At 40.6% G+C, this 18,273-nt stretch overlaps 1 protein-coding gene across 2 annotated transcripts in view; it reads right to left on the bottom strand.

Moving 5' to 3' along the window:
* Window positions 1-1,705: 1,705 nt before the first annotated feature.
* The window catches only part of LOC102056283 (plasminogen-like), a 29,245-nt gene continuing 12,677 nt past the window's right edge, over window positions 1,706-18,273 (bottom strand). Inside the window, exons 9-19 of one of the 2 annotated variants that reach the window (XM_005443097.3) lie at window positions 17,697-17,827; window positions 16,726-16,885; window positions 15,038-15,228; window positions 13,900-14,048; window positions 13,087-13,180; window positions 10,982-11,099; window positions 9,854-9,928; window positions 9,163-9,303; window positions 5,682-5,788; window positions 3,026-3,171; window positions 1,706-2,018 (exon numbers count right to left, since the gene is read on the bottom strand). In XM_005443097.3, the coding sequence (XP_005443154.1) occupies window positions 1,860-2,018; window positions 3,026-3,171; window positions 5,682-5,788; window positions 9,163-9,303; window positions 9,854-9,928; window positions 10,982-11,099; window positions 13,087-13,180; window positions 13,900-14,048; window positions 15,038-15,228; window positions 16,726-16,885; window positions 17,697-17,827 (1,471 nt within the window). In that variant the 3' untranslated portion in view covers window positions 1,706-1,859. Of the gene's footprint in view, window positions 2,019-3,025; window positions 3,172-5,681; window positions 5,789-7,813; window positions 8,036-9,162; window positions 9,304-9,853; window positions 9,929-10,981; window positions 11,100-13,086; window positions 13,181-13,899; window positions 14,049-15,037; window positions 15,229-16,725; window positions 16,886-17,696; window positions 17,828-18,273 lie in introns of those variants that run through there. The other variant, XM_027810981.2, reaches the window with a different exon arrangement.

Raw genomic sequence — 18,273 nt, 5'->3', positions numbered from 1 at the left:
TCACCTGTAACAGCCTGTTACGTGTTCAGCTGATCACAAAGGAAAAAGTGGAAGATACTCGCCACCATCTCCAGCTCTTCTGGGTCAGAGTGCAGAGGTCTGTGATAGTGTGGGAAACTCCGTGCTAAAGGCCATGTCCTTTGAAAGGTGGCCTGTTCTTATGGCTGCAGTGGGGGTACACAAGCAAGGGAAGACTGGGTGGAAGGAGAGCAGTAGCTTGGAGAGGGAGACAATATTTAGGATCCGGAAGGAATCTAAGAAAAAGCTGTCAAGAAAGACTGGGTTAAAGAACAGATATTCAAGCAGTATCATGATGAGCAAAGGAAATTGATGAGTGGGTCATAATGGAAACCATAAAGAATTATTAGAGATCAAGGAGTGAGTAAGGAGTCTGCAAATTATTTTTTTTTCAGTCTAGCTTTTTAAAAAATCCCAAAACAAGTTAGTTTATAGACCCTGATCTCTGTAGAGTTTTTTTATAGCAGTAATAAAGTATCTAAATACTAGATACAGATTTATAATATACTTTAAATCAGGCATAGAACTGGAAGACTGAAAAAATGCAGAAATCCATGTTCAGATTACAGGTCCATAGGGGGTGTGCATTTCTTCTGCTGTTGGGTCAATACATATACTGTTTGGAAGTGATATGTTTTGAAGTGATTGGAACAAAATTGGAACAACAGCTGAAACTAGCTTTGGTAACTGACTTGGAGTCAATGGGACAGGTGGCTTTCTGTTGATTTCTGATGCTACTGGAAGATGTCCTACTCAGCAATTTCCTTTGGCCATGTCAGTACAACTTGAAGAGCCTTTCTCTCATCCACCTTTTCCTGATAGCTTCGATAGGAGTCCTTTTCTCCCATCAGGTACATCAGGGAGGCAAGAGGCTACGTTCCTTGGCTCTGGGAGGCTTCACTAACCTGGGGGTGCCCGTTCTTTCTCCACCTCCAGAGCGCACAGCAGCACAAGCTGCCAAGCCCAATAAGGCAAGCACCAGTGCACTGGCACCCATATTCACTTGTCCAGCCCTCTGAGACAACCTTGCCTCTTCTGGAAATAAACTGAAAGAACAGTTTATATTAATTTCTGAACTCTGTCAGGGCTGAACTGCTGGTGTCACAAGTGAGAGCAGGATTTCTGTGCAAGCGCCTCACAAACATGTTAACTGTACCACGCATCACTTTGCCTGCTTGAGTGGATGGGGTTTTTTTCCATGCAAACATCTAACCTAGGAAGGTCAGATGATTGCATGGTGCAGCACAAAGCTCTGCTTGGGTGGCGAGAGTGGGGGTAATTAGTCCCAGGAAGAAGCAACCCCTCGAGGCCTTCACTGAGCTCCCAGCAGCACAGGCACAGCCCAACTTGGCCTATTCTTACCCAAGGCAGCAGCTGGGTTTGGCTGTTACCTTCTTATTCCTGGAGCAGCAACAGGAGGGGAAGCAGATGCCAGCAATGGGTATAGGGACAGGCCTGATTTGGGATAAAGTTTCTTGCACAGGGAAGAACTTCTACACAGAGATAGGCCAGCTGCTTGCATGTACGGAGGAGGAAAGCAGGTGTCTGAACAAAGAGGAAGCCATTTTCATGAGCTGGAGCACATCTCAAAAGAGAGGGGTGAAGTAGGAACCCCCAAGCTGCTGCCACATGTGACATGGTTGATTTACCCAGGCACAACACACACACACACACTGACAGACAGTAATAACTGGTCAACTTGGCTATTGCAATAGCTACTTATGCTCAGCCAGTAATGAAATTTATTTCAGTTTCTTATGAATTATTAAAATTTTAAAACCATCCTTGCAATATTTCTGACACAGGGACTGCTTTCCAGAAAAGCTAGCTTGTATCCAGATTCAGTGGGCTGCCATTGCATTCTTGATCCAGGAAACAAAACTAGGAATTCTGACAAAAACAGGCTTTGATGGTTGAGTACAGTCCAGTCCCCAAGAGGTGACTCCATATTGGACAAATCTGTCCTTATCTTCGCAGACCAGAGGCCCTCCAGCTTCAGCCTAGGAAGAAGAGATAATAAAGTGACTCCTCTAGAGACACTAGACATGCAAACAGTAAAATACTGGCAAGAATAATATTGTGGTAACTCCGAAAACCTCAATATATGACTGAGGCAAGGGCTGTAGAGAGGGAGAGTGTTTTGTTAGACCTGCTGGAGTAAAAAAACTGGGGGGTAGGGTGGGGGGAAGAATTGTTTCCTAGCACCCAGGCCATTCCCTTGGTCTGAAGATCTACCAATCATGGATGTGGAAACATCCCCAGATCACTGTGAGGCCAATTACACACACAAAAAGGAAGTTCTTAATTTTCCACATCCTCTGACCTACCTCATCCTGGACAAAATGAACTTAATTGTTTTAATGTTTTTAATGTTTTAATGCCTTAAAATCCAGGCATGGGGCAGGATATGAATACCTATGTCCAGCGATGTGTGAGCCTATCCATGAATGCACTGTACACACTCTCAAAGATATCATTCGCACCGGCAGTCTTGAATACCTGCTCAGACAGACCAGCATTTGCTTTCTCACTCTGTCGCCAAGTAGCTACCATCTTTTTATTCAAAAGCTCCCAACATGATAGCCTCCATTAAGAAAACCACATTTTAAAAGTATTTTTGTCTACTTGCAAAAATTAGAAAACTGGAAGCATTATCAAGGGATTAAATAATCAAGGGATTAAATAAACATGTGGTACAACTCCAGGCTGCATCAGAAACAGTCACTCGTTTCCCCTCTGTCTCTAGGAGCAGAGGGGAGTGCAGGTAGCATATTTCAGGCTTTATTTCAGGTGAGGCGGGGTATTCACAACACTAGGCTGCTATAAGTAGGGTACGTCAGCATGCAGTTCTGAAAGGAAGGCAGAATTACCTGACACAATTTCCCTGCTGTTCTGGTTGACTGGGTAAGCTTCATGCAGAAGCCTTGAGTTGCTTAAGCTATTTCTGAGCCTTGAAAGTACAAATTGTCACTTGACCCGCTTACACTCCAAGCTAGATTATTCTTACCTCACAGTTATCTATGCTTCCAAAAGTAAATCCACCACAAAATTCATTATTTTTGACACTTCCATTCAGAAATTCAGGGCGATTACATATTCTGTTTTCAAGCACAGGGAATTCAACATCTTTTAATCTGTTGTCTGTATCAGTACCTTTATGAACAACCAAGAAAACATAACAGTTATAAATGGCATCATGGTCATTGTGATCTGGTGAAGCCTCAGTAATGAGAGGACTGGGATCTGTCCCCAGCTCTACTATAGCGTCTGAGCTCCTTTGAAGGACCTTGTTAAATCTATCAGCAATTTTGTACTTGTATCATGCCTACCATCAACATGCAGAGATTATTCTTCTTTGCAAAATATTAATAAATAAATAAAAACAGATGCTTAGTATTCTGATCGCTTGTGTCAGTTTGTAGGCTATCATCATGGTGCCGTAGCAATGGCTTGTTTCAGGGGGGAAAAAGTTTGCATGGATTTACTTTACATTAATTTGAACTCTTTCCAGCCTGAAGTGTTTTCCAGGAGGATTTTCCTTAAGTCAAGGTTGCATTTTCCCAAAACAGTTCATTTAGACATTTGGCTCTGGCTCTGCTCGCCCTCGCCTGCTGATTTCATGAACTAGTTGCGCGAGATGGCAGGACCCTCCTTCCCACTGCCTAAATGCAACAATGGTCTGTTGATTTTCCCATCCTAACGTGCTTCCAGAAGAAATCCAGCCTGTACCATTTTTCAGTGGCTGTGATCACTAGAACATAGGAAGTAGCTGCCACCGTGTGGCAAGCTGAACAAAAAGAAAAATATGCAAGGTATGAAAGGGAAAAAAGGTGAAAAGCCAGTGAATACTGTCTATGCTGGAGAAAAGCGTTACTTGATAATGCTGATGAGTTACACTAATAGTAGAGTGATTATTCTTAAGCATTATTTTCATAGCATCGATTTTGTAATTAAATGACACGAGAAGGCAGAAAAGGCACTGCAATCTATGTGGAAGGTTTTTATGGCGAAACTCAGAGATAGGGACATGTTCTGTTCTTTTTTTTTTTTTTTTAATTCTGTGGATGCACACATGAAGAAAAATCAATTGGCTTCATTTTACAGATGGAGTATTAATAAGGTGCTGTCTGGCAAATGAGGTGGAAAGGCATCCCTTGCGTGTAGCTCTGGAAGGCCAAAAATGTGTACGTGGGAGCTGAGCCTGAATGAGAGCAGATGCCAGCATCATTGCTAGGAGCTGCAAGGATGAGGAATTGCCTCCTACTGCAGCAAAAGCTGGTCAAAGAGGGCTGTGTTTCTCAACCCACAGCATAAGTGGAGTGAGAGCTGGGCAGCAGGAAACCCCATGGTCTGTTTCTAATGCTAGACTGTGAACAAAACTCAGGTGACAATTAAAACCCTTCAGCTTGAACTCATTTTGCCTGTGCCCCAAAGGTGCCTGGATCTGAGCAAGCTCTGACTCAAAGGCTTCACAGTTCCCGGGATGCCATCTTATCTTAGATACAAGGTCTTAAGACTGGTGCTTGCCCATATATACTATCAGTCTGGAGTCAATGTAGGACCCTGCAGAAGTCTATGCAGACAATAATGTTTAGACTATAGGACAGCAAACGTAAGTTTCATTCAGATGTTAAAAAAATGTATATCTGAAGATCAAAATTAAAAGCAGGGGCACTATTGGAGTATTATCATTATTTCTTGTCCTGCTTTTGGCTGGGACAGAGCTAGTTTTCTTCTTAGAAGCTGGTGCAGAGCTATGTTTTGGATTTGGTGTGAGGACGCTGTTGGTGGCACACTGATGGGTTTGGCTGTTGCTGGGTCATGTTTATACTCAGTCAAGGACTTTCCAGGTTCTGGGGCCCTGCCAGCGAGAGGGCTGGAGGGGCACGGGGAATTGGGAGGGGACACAGCCGGGACAGCTGACCCCAGCTGGCCAAAGGGATATTCAATACCATGGGATGTCATGCTGAGTATATAACCTGGGGCGAGGGGGTTGGCTGGGGCCTGCCGATCATTGCTCAGGGACTGGCTGGGCATCAGTCAGCAGGTGCTGAGCAGCTGTACCGTGCATCACTTGGTTTCTTTTCTCCCTTCCCTTTGGATTTCATTCCTCTTTCCTTCCCCCTCCTTTTCATTATAGCTGTTGTTGTTGTTACTATTACTATTACTATTATTATTATTATTAATAATAATAATAATAATGTTCTTTTGGGTTTATTTTATTTCAATTATTAAATTGTTCTTATCTCAACCCTTGAGTTTTACATTCCTTTCTGATACTCCTCCCTATTCCTCTGGGTGAGGGGGGAGTAAGCAAGTGGCTGCATGGTACTTAATTACGGGCTGGATTTAAACCACAACATTTGTGCAAATACAGTGCATACCTAAGCTGAAGAAAGATCAAAATAGAGAGAGATAAAAGGTGGTAAAGTCTTGAGTCCAATTCTCCTCTCTCTTTTCTGTGGTTTAATGAATCAAGTTTATGTGAGCAATGAGGGGGAAAAATAAAGCTCTGAGAGAAAGAAATAGAAGGAATAACATTGCCTGGTAAACCTATGACCTAGTTAAATCTTCAGTAAAATGTGTGTTCCCATGAGTGCACATATTTTGGGATAGGATTTGAAAACATTTCTAAGTTTTTAACCATACCAAATATACTTTACCTCTTTTTTTCCCCCAGGCAGTTAGAAAACATACTGCATTTCTTCCTATCATCAGACTGGTTTCAGGCAGACAAACTGGTTTTACATGGTCATTAATTGTCACAGGACTGAAAAACAAAGAAAGAGTAATTAAAAGATCCTTAGAAAAATTACCATCAGCTTGTTCAGTCTTCATACTCAGAAGGCTCTGCATGGAAATGGCGTGGAGAAGGGTGGAGAAGCTGATGGTGTTGTGTAGGTGGTTGTAAAATGGTGACTAGTCAGTGAAAAAAAGATGTTCTTAGCAACTGAAAGTCTCTGGGATGTGTTTGTGGGCAGTCACAGTGCAAGGGTGTTTGCAGCATGGTGCTAGAGCGCTGATCTCTGGTTAACTCTGGTGTGTATAGGAACATGCACAAGACCAATCCCAGCTCTCAGCAGCCCTTGCGTGTGGTGTGAGCCTGACATCTCAGATTGTCTCTGCCTCAGTGGTTGTGGACATTTTCAGTGACTTCGCAGGAGGAGGAAAGGATGGATGACTGAGTAAATAAGCAGACACAGTTGAAGTTGCAGAAAATTCCTTTCTCCTCTGGTTATGTGGGTGATACAACTGTGGGTGTCATCATGCAGTATCTCACACATTACTAAGTCTAGCACATCAATAAAGTAAATACCAATATAAATCTCTTAAGCATCACAACATTGTGCCTGGAGGCTTCAGCACTGGAATAAAGCTTGATATGGAGGGGGCAGGGCCCTGGGAAGCAGTTCTGCAGAAGATGAAAACATTGCATAGGGAGGTCTTTGCTTTGGACTGTTTGATCCCTTGTTGACTTTCAGATGTAGATGTGAAAAGATAAGGTGGCTTCTGGAAGGTATATCACCCTAGGAGTCAGACAAGTGCAAACAGTGAAAGTAAATCTGAACAAGCTGTTAAATGAGATCTACCACTGCCAAGAACCTACCATGTAAAGTTTAGTTCTGATTGTTAAAGAAAGTAAAAGGACCTGAATGAACTCCAGGTGTTCAGTCAGGGTAAAATGAACCATTATAATCTCTTTCCAGGCCCAGAATGATTTTCAAAGTATGTGATGTGATAGCTAGTAAGATCTTCAATATCCAATTAAAGGCAAATAAATCCTCCTGTTCCTAACCAAGTCATGCCAGGGCCATTGGCCCCAAGAAAATTCAAGAGAATGAGAGACCAAAGGGAACAGAATTTGATCCATCTTACAATAAAGATCTCTCCAACACAAAAATCTGTATGAAACATGAACACAGCAGTCCAGGAAGGTAGGAGATGTTAACCAGCTTGGGTGATGAAGCTACAGTTGTGCCAGAGCTGTCACGATCATTTTGAACGTTATCCTCCAGTCTTCTGAAGTCCAAGATGGTGATCTCAAACCTCCACTCTCACATGGTTCCGTTAAATTAATCCTGTGTGAATTCTTTTCCCTCTAAGAATGAAAATCAGTCCTGCAGCTTCCCAAACTAGTTCATTCACTTTTCAATAAAGTCCATTTTTATATCAAAAGAATTCCTGAGAACTGATAGACAAGAGGAGATTAAAGTGAGAAAGCTCAGATTGGTGAGGGGCTTGCTTTGTTTCCAGGTTTCTCTAAGTTTCTAAGTTTCTAGCTCCTCTAGTACCTTTATCTTCAAGGTTGTACTTAGCAGCTCAGGTCTAATTCCACTGGTAGTATGGCCCTAGCAGCAACTCTGGCTCTTACTTGGCCTGCTGGTGTGACAGTAGCCTGGCAAACAGTTTTGAACTACAGCAGTAGAGCTTCTGCTTTATTACTACAGCAATGCAGTTTCTGCTTCTCCAGCATCAAGAAGTTAACTGTGTTTCTACCTATGCTCCTATTCTTCACCAAGAAAATTTAACATCCATCCTAAGATGAGACAACACCTAAAAAACCTGTTGGCACAGAAGGAACTGGCCTTTGAATGGGATTGCAATGAACACCAGGTGGACACTGGCATCTTCTCAGAGGCCTTTCATGTCTGAGTAGGTAAATGAACAGGAGAGCAGGAAACAAGACCTCAGAAGATGTAGTAGAGTATGGATGACATGACATTGAGATGGAAGTATAAAGTCCTAGACAGAGCACATCTTCTCAAGAGCATGACACATAATTTACCTGGGACTAGACTTCTACCAAAACTAGTGGTCTTCCTCAACAGATCAGCCCTCCTTTGGGATGATTTTGGTCAAGATCTTCAGAGACCTGCATCAGTTGTCTGAGAAGTCTTGTCTATTGCCACAAAATACAGGTATAGGAGTAGCAACCAGTCTTCTCACATCATGTTTTCTTGGGTGATCTGTTTTATGAACAGTGAAGATTTGGAAGTGCTAAGGTCCATGAAGAAAGCTGAAGACAAATGTAAAGAAGGAAGTTAATGAAGCCGAAAATAAGCAAAGTTGATCTAAGCCAGAAACTGGGGGATATGGTGCCCATATCTGTTATTTATGGCATCTCACATGCAGAATGTGTTCAGATGGTGAGTACTGCTGGTGCAAAACGGACTACAGTGCTATAGCATGCATGTATCTACCGTGCAAATGTGCATAGCAAGAGTAAAACCAGTGGAGCATGAGTTCCTTCTACTAACCTGAAGTCAGTGAGATTTTGATTAATCAGGCACCAGAGAACCTGAGCTGAAATTTAATGGAAATTGTTCTAAGTTCATTAAAGCTGTATGGTGGATTTTTAAAAAGAAACGTCCTCTCAGGTCAAACATGAGGTTTTCATGATCTTTAATCCATGTGTGGCGAGCATAGAAAAAGAGGGAAACCTATGAGTAAGTAGAAAAGTTTCAGGAGCATTCTAAAAGGGAACAAATAACATTGAAATAACTGCACACATTATGGAGCAGATTGCTCAGACATCTAAGCAATGTACAGAAAAGGACTTCAGGCAATTACAGTTAGGCATAGGGGTTTTCACTATTTCACGAGCAGGATCTAGTGTTACTGAGTTTTGGCCAAGTCTGCAGCTTGTGAAACATGCATGTGGCCTGTGCTGGAGCACTGCCAGTGAAATTGGACACTTCTACTTGCTCCGTGCAGAAGTGGGGTGCCTCCTGGCCAAAACTTCAATTGGTGCTCACAGCCCTCAGAGCTGAGCAGGAAAAGTCTCCAAGCAGAAGATCCTCCAGACACAACTCTTCTTTGGTTTGCCTCCACCCTCCCTGCTTCAGTGGTGCTGCTTCTTAGCAGGTGGCAGGTGGCAATTCCTCATGACAATCCTTCTCGTCCTAACTAGTCCTTGCCTTCCCTAACCTGTGTAAAAAGCTCACAAGGATTATACCAATGGGGTTATTCAGCAGGAGAGATGCTCAGAGTTCACCCTTGAACACATTTATGGTAACACTTGAAGGGACTCTCATACTCTCTTGCACCACTCACAACCACCCCTGAGAGCTAACACCAGGCTAAGCTAACTTGTGACTTCAGAATAGAGGTGTTAGGGGTGGAAACCTTGGACTGAAATGATACCTGTTCAACTTCAGCAAAGCAATGTCTGCTCCACTCGGTTCCTTTAATACTTTCTGAACACTTCGTATTTGCAGGGATGGCTCTGATGCAACGAGATTCTGTATCCCAAGAAACACCCTGTAGGAAGAAGGCTCTGTTGGCCTGGAAGAAATGACAATGGCAGGGTTATACATCCATACATGTAGTCAGGAATGCCACTCATACAAAATTCAGTGATATCCCTGGAGAACTGCAATTAGCAAGATGGTCAGGTTTCTTCTGATCATAGATGCTATCATTTATTCTTGGGGAGAAGGAAAATGTGGCTTTTTTAACAGTTTGATTTTTATGATGAAAAATCCCATGGGCTGTAAACGATGTGGCACCTTCTTGCACTGTTCACAACTCCTAAAGCCCTAAGGATCATCAGCTAGCCACAGTTTTCCAAGTGAAATTAGTGCGAGCGCATCATTAGCACCCTCTTTGGCAACCTTTGGGGAGGGGGAGAGCTCAGACAGGAGTAGCCTCTGTTGTGCTTTGCTACTGTTTGACTGAAGAGTAGAAAATAAAAATCAGCTTGCTGGCAAGAAAGACAGGAAATAAGGAGTAAAGAAAGTGCCCTATTGGGTACATCTTTCTGCTCTGTTGATTTATAACAAATCATACAGATTTATTTAGGAAATGCCTATCACTCATTCTGGCGGATACTCACTGTTGCAAGCACTGAGCTGCAGTAAGGACCCACTGTGGATGTATCAGAGTGCCAGCACAATGGTGCATGTTGTTACTAGAATAGAGAAGACAATCACATTCATTTAAGACTGTATAGTCAATTCTCCACCATCCATGTTGTGCACAATCGAAAATATTAGCAAGCTAGCAATATGCTCCTTATTCGAACCTTTCACCTGTCATAGTTTTTCTTTTGCCAATGGCAAGAGAAATCAAACGCAGAATTTCAAAGGACAAGCTTTATTTGCTCCAGAACATGAGGGACATGAAAAGAAATTTGACACCCAGGTAAAATTTGTGCAACAGGGTGCTCTTGCTTTCAGGAATTTAATAAAAACAATTACATTTCCTAACAATTTTACTTCTGATATAATGGGTTTGTCCTGTTGAGCAATTAATAAAATGATACATCCTTCTGATTTGTGGAGTTGCTTTGGACTAGTATTTAAATAAACCTTACTGTGGACTTTTAACTTCTCTTGGGGTAATATTTATTATGGTGACCATCAAGAACTCTATACATTTTTTCATTAGCCTTTCTGTAAGCACTTCTTCATCTCCTATTCAGCCACTGTCATTGTGACTGCGGAAATGCTATGCATAATCATTTTTTTATACTGAAAGATCATGGTCTTCCTGTGATATTTAACACAATTATGGTGGTCACAGCATCATTTTACATTTGAACTAGATTGGATGCTGGATGAAGAAGGAGGATCAAAATCAATTCATACATGTTTGTGGCCATGTTCCTGGGCTTAAATCCCCCACTGCAGAATGCAATTAACTGTCACTGTCCTCAGTGGGAATTATTTCTTCCCCATTTCAGTAAATAAAGGTGTACTTAATGTCTGCAGTTTAAGTTTGCCCTCTAGAGATTCACGAGAAAGTGGGGCATTTGAGATCAATAACCCAATAAGTAGCTATCTGTGAACATTATGATTAAAAAAAAAAAAGAAGTTTATTTTACATGTTAAGGCATTTTATACAGAAACCAAGGCCAGTCTCTGGAAGAATATGCATTGTTTCCTGTCAGTCTCTTTCTAACGCCTGTTCCCTGTGAAACCCTGGTGCTCACAGATGGTGATACAGTCTGGAATATCAGTACCTCATCCTGAGGCTGATGTGCCAAGGCCAAGACCCTGGAGATGCGTTGCACATGATATATTGTGCACAGGCTCGCTCACTCCTTGTTGAGACTTTTCCACAGTCATGTTCAGAAGAAGCTACGGAATAAAAAAGCTACAATGGAGAATTTTAAAGCAGTTCTGTAATGCCATCCACAGCACAATCAGATGAAAAGAGAAAGGCATAAGACATTTTTTAATCTTCCTTAGGCTCTCACTTTTTACATTGGTTAATAGAAACTAAGGAAAAAGAAACAATCAGAACCTTCAGACTCCCTTATATTATCATTACCTTGAACATTTAAATCTGGTGCTCATATATCACATTTGACATGACAAAATACTAATTTACCTGGGAAGAAATTGTTAACTATGTCAGTACTTGGATGTAGTCAGATAACTAAAACTACAATAAGCCCCATCCCCAAAAGAAAATATGTAGGAAAGCTGAAGGGAAAAGGGAGCTAAAGACAATGGAAGAAGCTGAACGAGAAAGAAAGCTAAAGAAAATGGAAGAGTTTATTGCCCAGACAATAATACCATTTTCTAAATCCTTTAAAACATTACGGTTTACACCTTGGTTGAGTTCAAACCAATCCCTAGATTATAAATAAAATTGAGTCACTGCCCCCTCATCTTAAAATACTCCAATTTTGCCCTCACACTGCTCACTTTACTTTCTTGTTAATCCCTATCTCTCAGAACTTTTTAAAATGGATTGAGCTTGGGTGCTCAGTAAGGACCCAACTAACTCTTTCCAGAGCCGCATATGGTGCTATGGATGTTAAATTTGTTAGTTCCAGTATGAGACAATTAATAAAGTAATCAAAGGCAAGAGACTGTAAGGCTCTCCTACCCCTTACTTTAAAAATCTATAATTCAAAGACTGTTTCGAAAAGAGATCAGATCTCAAAGTGAAGCTCTGCCACAGCAGTTCCAGGGAGCAGGTTTTTACAGCTGTGTTATGTTGTTTGTATGCCATGCGTTATTCTTTTTGACTGCACAGCTCTTATGCCTCGTTGACAAAATTAACATGTACAATTATAATGCATTGCTGCTTAGAGGAACACATGAGCTGGCCAGCATGAAGAATATCGCATACTCCTGAGGGAGTGACCACTTTTAGGTATTTTGTATTTCTACGTTGGCCAACAGAGTAGGGACATGGCCTCTAGATGTTACCGTAACAAAAACAATAGATGAGGTGAAGAAGAAATAGACTTTACATATCCCTGCCAGATATGTTAAAAAAAAAAAACAAACACAACAACCACCTGTCAAAATGCAGGCAAGGAAGGGAAGAGCAAACAAGATGAGTGCCAGGTGTACCAGGCAGCACTCCCAGTACATTACAGCTGTAATTATTGGTGATTACAGTATGTTGATGCCCACTGCCAGGGCACCACAAAAGGTAAAATCTCTTTCACTGCTGAGTTTTTCAGCAAACACTATACATGCTCAGTGCACTGCTTACTATCTCAAAATAGAAAAAAAGAGTTAAGGAAATCTGTGTAAAATATCTAGGACCAAATTCACTCCCGACCTCAAACAAAAGGCAAAATTCTAGGGACAGATTATTTGAACATTCAGATCAGAATAAAAAATAACTCAGCAGAGAATGAAAAGGATTTCAAAAGATGTCATCTCTGGTGCTCCTAACTAACTGGAAAAGTATATAAGCAGGTTCTTGAGGCATTAGTCCTGCCACATATTGCATGGAAAGGCTAGCATGAACATCAAGGAATCACTCTCTTATGTTTGAGGAGCCCAGGGAAAAAATGCCTATCTTCACAGTTTCACTGGATATTTCAAATTGAGTTAGCAACTCAGAGTGCTTAGCTTCACTGACAATAAAGGGCATACACATTGATACCTATGAAATCTTAATGATGATTCTTAGCACCAGGTTATCTAAACGTTGGCTGACTGTTAGAGGTGCCCGATTGTGTCAAACTTCCATATAAACCTAAATTCAAATCTGAAGCTACTGCTTACTGCAGTTTTTTATGGTTGGATTGAAAACATTTTGTAACTATCATAACAAGTTGTAGATAGGGAGGATAGAAAAGTCTTTAAGGATAATTACAGCAGCGTGGGATTTCACAGTACTCCCATTTTTTTTCTGGGTCTGTTGTGAAGCACCAAACACCATTTACATCTCCATCAGGATTCCTGCAAAACTGTAATAATTACAAAAACAGAGAATGAAGACTCCAAATGTTAGCCAGAAAATGAAGAAGTCTGTAAGTGCATGATTTTTAAAAAAGTGTTAAACTAAAACTTTGAATTCTTTCTCCTAACTACTATTCCACTGTATGTTAGATGCTTTCTATTTCCCCTGATCAGAAAATTCTCTTTCCTGTGTCTCAAAACCATTAGGTGAAATTTGAAAAATATGATGAAATTGCTGTCATTTTCTTCTTCCACCAAGACTCATCCTAGCTCTAGTGCTTTTTAAGGCCTTATGAGAAATAAAGTTTGAAGTAGGATGAATAATTGCTTTACACTAAAACATTTATTGTTGGCCTAATCCTTCTTCCCCTAAAGTCAGTGTGAGCAAATTAGGTCAGCCTCAAGAATTTGCCAGAAGCCTGCTTAGTTTGTGGCAAACAGCAAAAGACATCGCTTTGGGGTTTGCAGAAATCAGGGAAGTGCTGTATGATTTCTTCTGTGCTGCTTGCCTGTCAGCGTCGACCTCTGTGCTTAAGGTACCAACATCCTAGGTACTATAAAATGCATCCTTCCCTCTTCAGTGCTATTATAGGTCTGGACTATCAACGTGGTGACTTCCAGATATGCTTAACCTGGTCTATAAAGACTGAACGTGAAGTGTTTACTGAGGGGTCATGGACAAAGAAGACAATGTTCAATGACACCAATGACATTAGCAGCTGTTTACATTTTTATCCAGGCCTGCTCCTGGATGAGTCACGGGAGTGAAATATTTGTGGCTATGAGGTTTCTGAGAACTCCACGCTTGACAAGTTCTGCCTCTTGCAGTTTTTGCTACTGTGCCACGGTAGTCTTTACCGTTACCGTTAATGCAGTCTGTGAAAAAAGAGGAAAAGGAAATAATCGTTAGCTCTTGAATCTATATGTGGTGGTGATAAGCAGAAACAAGCCAGACTAAGTACCTTTAGGACTAGCACACTCCCTAGTGTCTACAGCAGAAAGACAAAAATGTGCCCTGTGATATGAGCTCTTAGTCTTTCAGGATGGATGTTTTCCTGGATGTACAGAGTAACTTAACTGGAAAAAATTTCGAGGAACTTCAGGCTAAGCATTTTCTGTAACATATTGCAAATATCTGAAAGGACTCCAGGATTTTTGCTAAGTCAGTATGAGTAAGCACATTCCATGGGAGAAGTGTATTTCAGTTAACAGCTCATTAGGCTGAAAGAGCAACTTTTGCTTCCAAGGACATTAACTTCAGGTACTTTCTTCTTCTGCATGTGAGAAAGAGTACACAGCACCATTTAGGAATGTATCTTTTATCCAGCCCTGCCACCTTCTTTTACAAAGTAAATAATCTGTGAAAAGTTCCACCATAAATTCAGAAAAGTCACACCACCTTGACCAACATGGACTATTATGGAAGAAACAAAGCAGGATAGAAAAAAATCCATTTCTCTTGGTGCATACATTGTGCAAAACATGGTTGCCTATGAAGAATACAACAAGCTAACGTCGACCTCGTGAAAACATAAAGCACAGGACAAGCAAAATTCCTATAATAATACTTTTCACTGTAATCATAGTATCAATAGGACTCAGCTACAGAAATGCTAGAAATTTTGTCTATTTTCCTCGTTCCCCTAAATGAAAAAGATCTCCCACAGAATGCACCTTAAAAATATATAGGCTACAGGATACGAACTGACTAAAGAGTACATGCTTCAAAATTCAACCCTACAGTTCTGAAAGCTGGAGAAGGGATGTGATTTACGTTGCAGCCCTATTGAAGAATAATTTTTATAGATTACTATTTCCTTTACCCACGGACTCTACAGGAGGTGACATTTATAGCCAGCTGTTACCAGATGTGGTGGGAGTAGTCAGGTCACTGTTTTGTGCTGTTGTTGCAGGGGGATCATTTGGTGCGGGCTTTTGTGTATGATCATCACACCTCTTGAGATTGCAGTACTCCCATGTCATGTTGGGGTCCGTGGTGAAACACCATGGGCTTTCATCACCATCTGGGTTTCTACAATAGTTGTCTCTCAAATCCCTGTGAAAATACACACAATAGTCATGCTGCCTGAGACAGAAAATGATCATAGGAATGTCTTGCCAAAAAGATGTGCATCTGTACTACACAGAGATAGATTCATTTATTAAGTTTTTACTTATTGCCAGATATCCTATTACCAGCAAACACATTTATGCCTGTGAAATGAGTGGGGAGCTGTGTTTCACAGACGCATCAGAGTCATGCATACATTCATGCGTAAGGAAACAAAATTCAACTACTGGCTTAAATTCTGGCTGTAATGTATCAGTGTGCTGAGTAGCTAAATAAATGCCCAATATCCTAATAATTTAATTTCTAAATATATATGTATAAGCATACACAATTTTGTGAATGTGTGAATTAGTAATAAATACGCAGGAACATCCATACTGTTGGTGGGCAATTATGCTTTCCCAAAATTTTTATTTTAAAATGTCAAAGGGTTCTTTCTTATATTCAGAAGAATGGCAAACAAATACTTATGCAAATGATTCACCCCCACCCTCCAACATTTCTACTGAATTCAGTGGGACCACTCCCATGCCTGTGCTTGCTGGGGCAGGGGGAAATAGAATTTCTCTTTCTCTCTTAAGTAATTTGCAGAGTTGGAATATTTCCCCATCCTGAATCACATCACTGTCACAGAATACAAAAATTGAAATGCTTCTTTTCTGGATATGTCAGAACACCTTAATTACACATTTTCACAGCTTGATTTCAATTTTTTTAAATGTTTGTGAAAAACAACCCCTCTGAGGATGTTCCAGTTTCACTACATCATTATTTTTGATGTCAAAATATGACTGAAAATGTAAAAAAAAATTATTTAGTGTGACATCATAAAAAAAGCCCAAAAACACAGAAAGTATCAACCTTCCTGCTTATACTTGTAATTCACCACGCAATGATGGATCTCCTAGCAGCTGATACCTTGGTGCTGTCCTACCCTATTAAAAACTGGCACATTAGTAATTTCAATTAGCTCTCTAAGTCATTGCTGGTCCAATTTTGTTAGTCTGAAGAAGACCAGCCAAGAGGGAAAATTCAGTATATGTAATTCTGGTTGACCAATTCCAGCTACAAAGAACATTTAAATGGTAGTTCTAATCATAATATATCTGACTGTGTGTTTTGCAGCCTAAATGCTGTGTTGTCCCCAGATGAAATAAGTAGAAAGGCCACCACAGAGGTCTCAAATTAATAAACAAAATGCATATTTCAACAGATCCCCAGACTCTGGATACAAGTCTCACAGGGTTGGTTACAGAAGCTCACATTTAAGAGTAAAGTGACACATCTGTATTTTACTCAGAATTTAAATAACAAGAAAACAGTTTTTATAAATGAGAGTAACAGAAAATGTTTCAGTGTCTTGGAAAAATTGTCTTTTATTGATACATACCCTGACAGTGTTTTAAAGCACAGATGTGCAAAGATAATATAAGCAGCAATAGTCATTGTCAGATAAAGCAACAAAAAGTGAGATAAACATACGCATCTGGGAATCTGTCCGGGGTTTTTTCATGCCTGTGTGGGAACATGGAGTTCCAGGCCTGGCATTTTTTTCCTGATGCAGTGATGGAAGCTGTGCCACGATAACTCTGGCCTCTGCCTTGGTAGCACTCCTCTGGCAGGGGAACCTGCACAGGCACATCTGCAGCAAACAGCAGAAACTGGTCTGTTGCATCACGATTTTATGTTCTTATTGAGTAGGCAGAAGAAAGCATCAAACACACAGGATGACAAAACCAAATTATTTGTTTATACAGACAGCATCCAGTGAGAGCATCATGGCCAGCATGAAAAGCAGAAGGACAGAAGGGCATTTCCAAAGATATTTAGAAAACTTTCACAGATTACCCTCATCTGTCAGGTGTCATTCAGTGGAGCAATCACCACTCAGTTTCATTTTGGTATATGTGAACATGTTTGAACTAAAAATCAGAAAGTTCATCGAAAAAATCCTCAAAGATCAGATGCTAATGATTTTGCCCCAATATATTTCTAAAATGGACACTATTTTAAACTTTATACTCTCTATTATCCTTTTGATTGCACTAAGGCTTTCTTGTTATTTTTTGTGCTAAAATGAATGGAAGTTTCAGAAGATACTTTTATTACTTTGGAAGCTCCTGTCCTCTCTTGTGGCTACTTTCAAAAAATGGGACTTCATTTTATAGAGCACTTTTTCATCTTTTTATCCCTGTTTTTCATGTTTCAATTAACTTGCTAAAAATGCCCTATCTTTGGGAAAAAAAAGGAATAATAATAAAAAACCCCAACAACCTCTTTCATCCTGTAATTTTTCAATATTTGGCAGGTTTTGTAACACGCCAAGCAGAAAAACTGCATTAACAACAATGACAAGGTTGACTGGAAAAAAGATTTAACACATTTACAATGAGAAACAATAAATCTCTCACTAGTTTAAAGTCCTTATTTCAAGTATGTTCCACTACTTGTACCAGCAATCCCTTGTTCTGGCCCATCACAGTGGGGAATGGCACAATATTCCCACCGAACGTTGCCGTTGATGGTGTAGCACCAAGGCCTTTTCTCTCCATCAGGGTTTCTACAGTAGTTTTCCTCTAAGCCCCTGAAACAGAAACATCCGCTTTACACACAAAAATCCAAAAGAGTTGTGTGCAAGACTATTAACAACTACTGCATGCAGGACTCAACTCAGTGGTTACATTTATGCTTTTTAGAGATTAATTTACTTTGTGCACCACTATTTTGGGACTAAGCAACAACCTTCAAATTTACAGTCTTAAATGCTGATGATATGCAGAACTTTTCCAATGCTTACACATTCTGCTCTGGTTTTTGAGGCCAAGATATGGCAGTAGAAGCTGACTTCAAAATAGAAGCACCATTGGTGTACCTGACTATTATGGTAAGAACCAGTCAAGGCTGGGTGTCATGAACTGATCCTGGAAGAGTGCGCAGATGAGCACCAGTGCATGCTGCTCTCTGCTCTGTGATAATGGACAGGGTTTCACATGCCCAGGAAAACTTGCAGGACCCATTTCAACACCCACA

This window comes from Falco cherrug, chromosome 6 (assembly GCF_023634085.1).
Source record: "Falco cherrug isolate bFalChe1 chromosome 6, bFalChe1.pri, whole genome shotgun sequence".
NCBI lineage: Eukaryota > Metazoa > Chordata > Aves > Falconiformes > Falconidae > Falco > Falco cherrug.
Note: the sequence above shows the minus strand (reverse complement) of the source record. Positions and strands in the feature narration are given on the sequence as shown.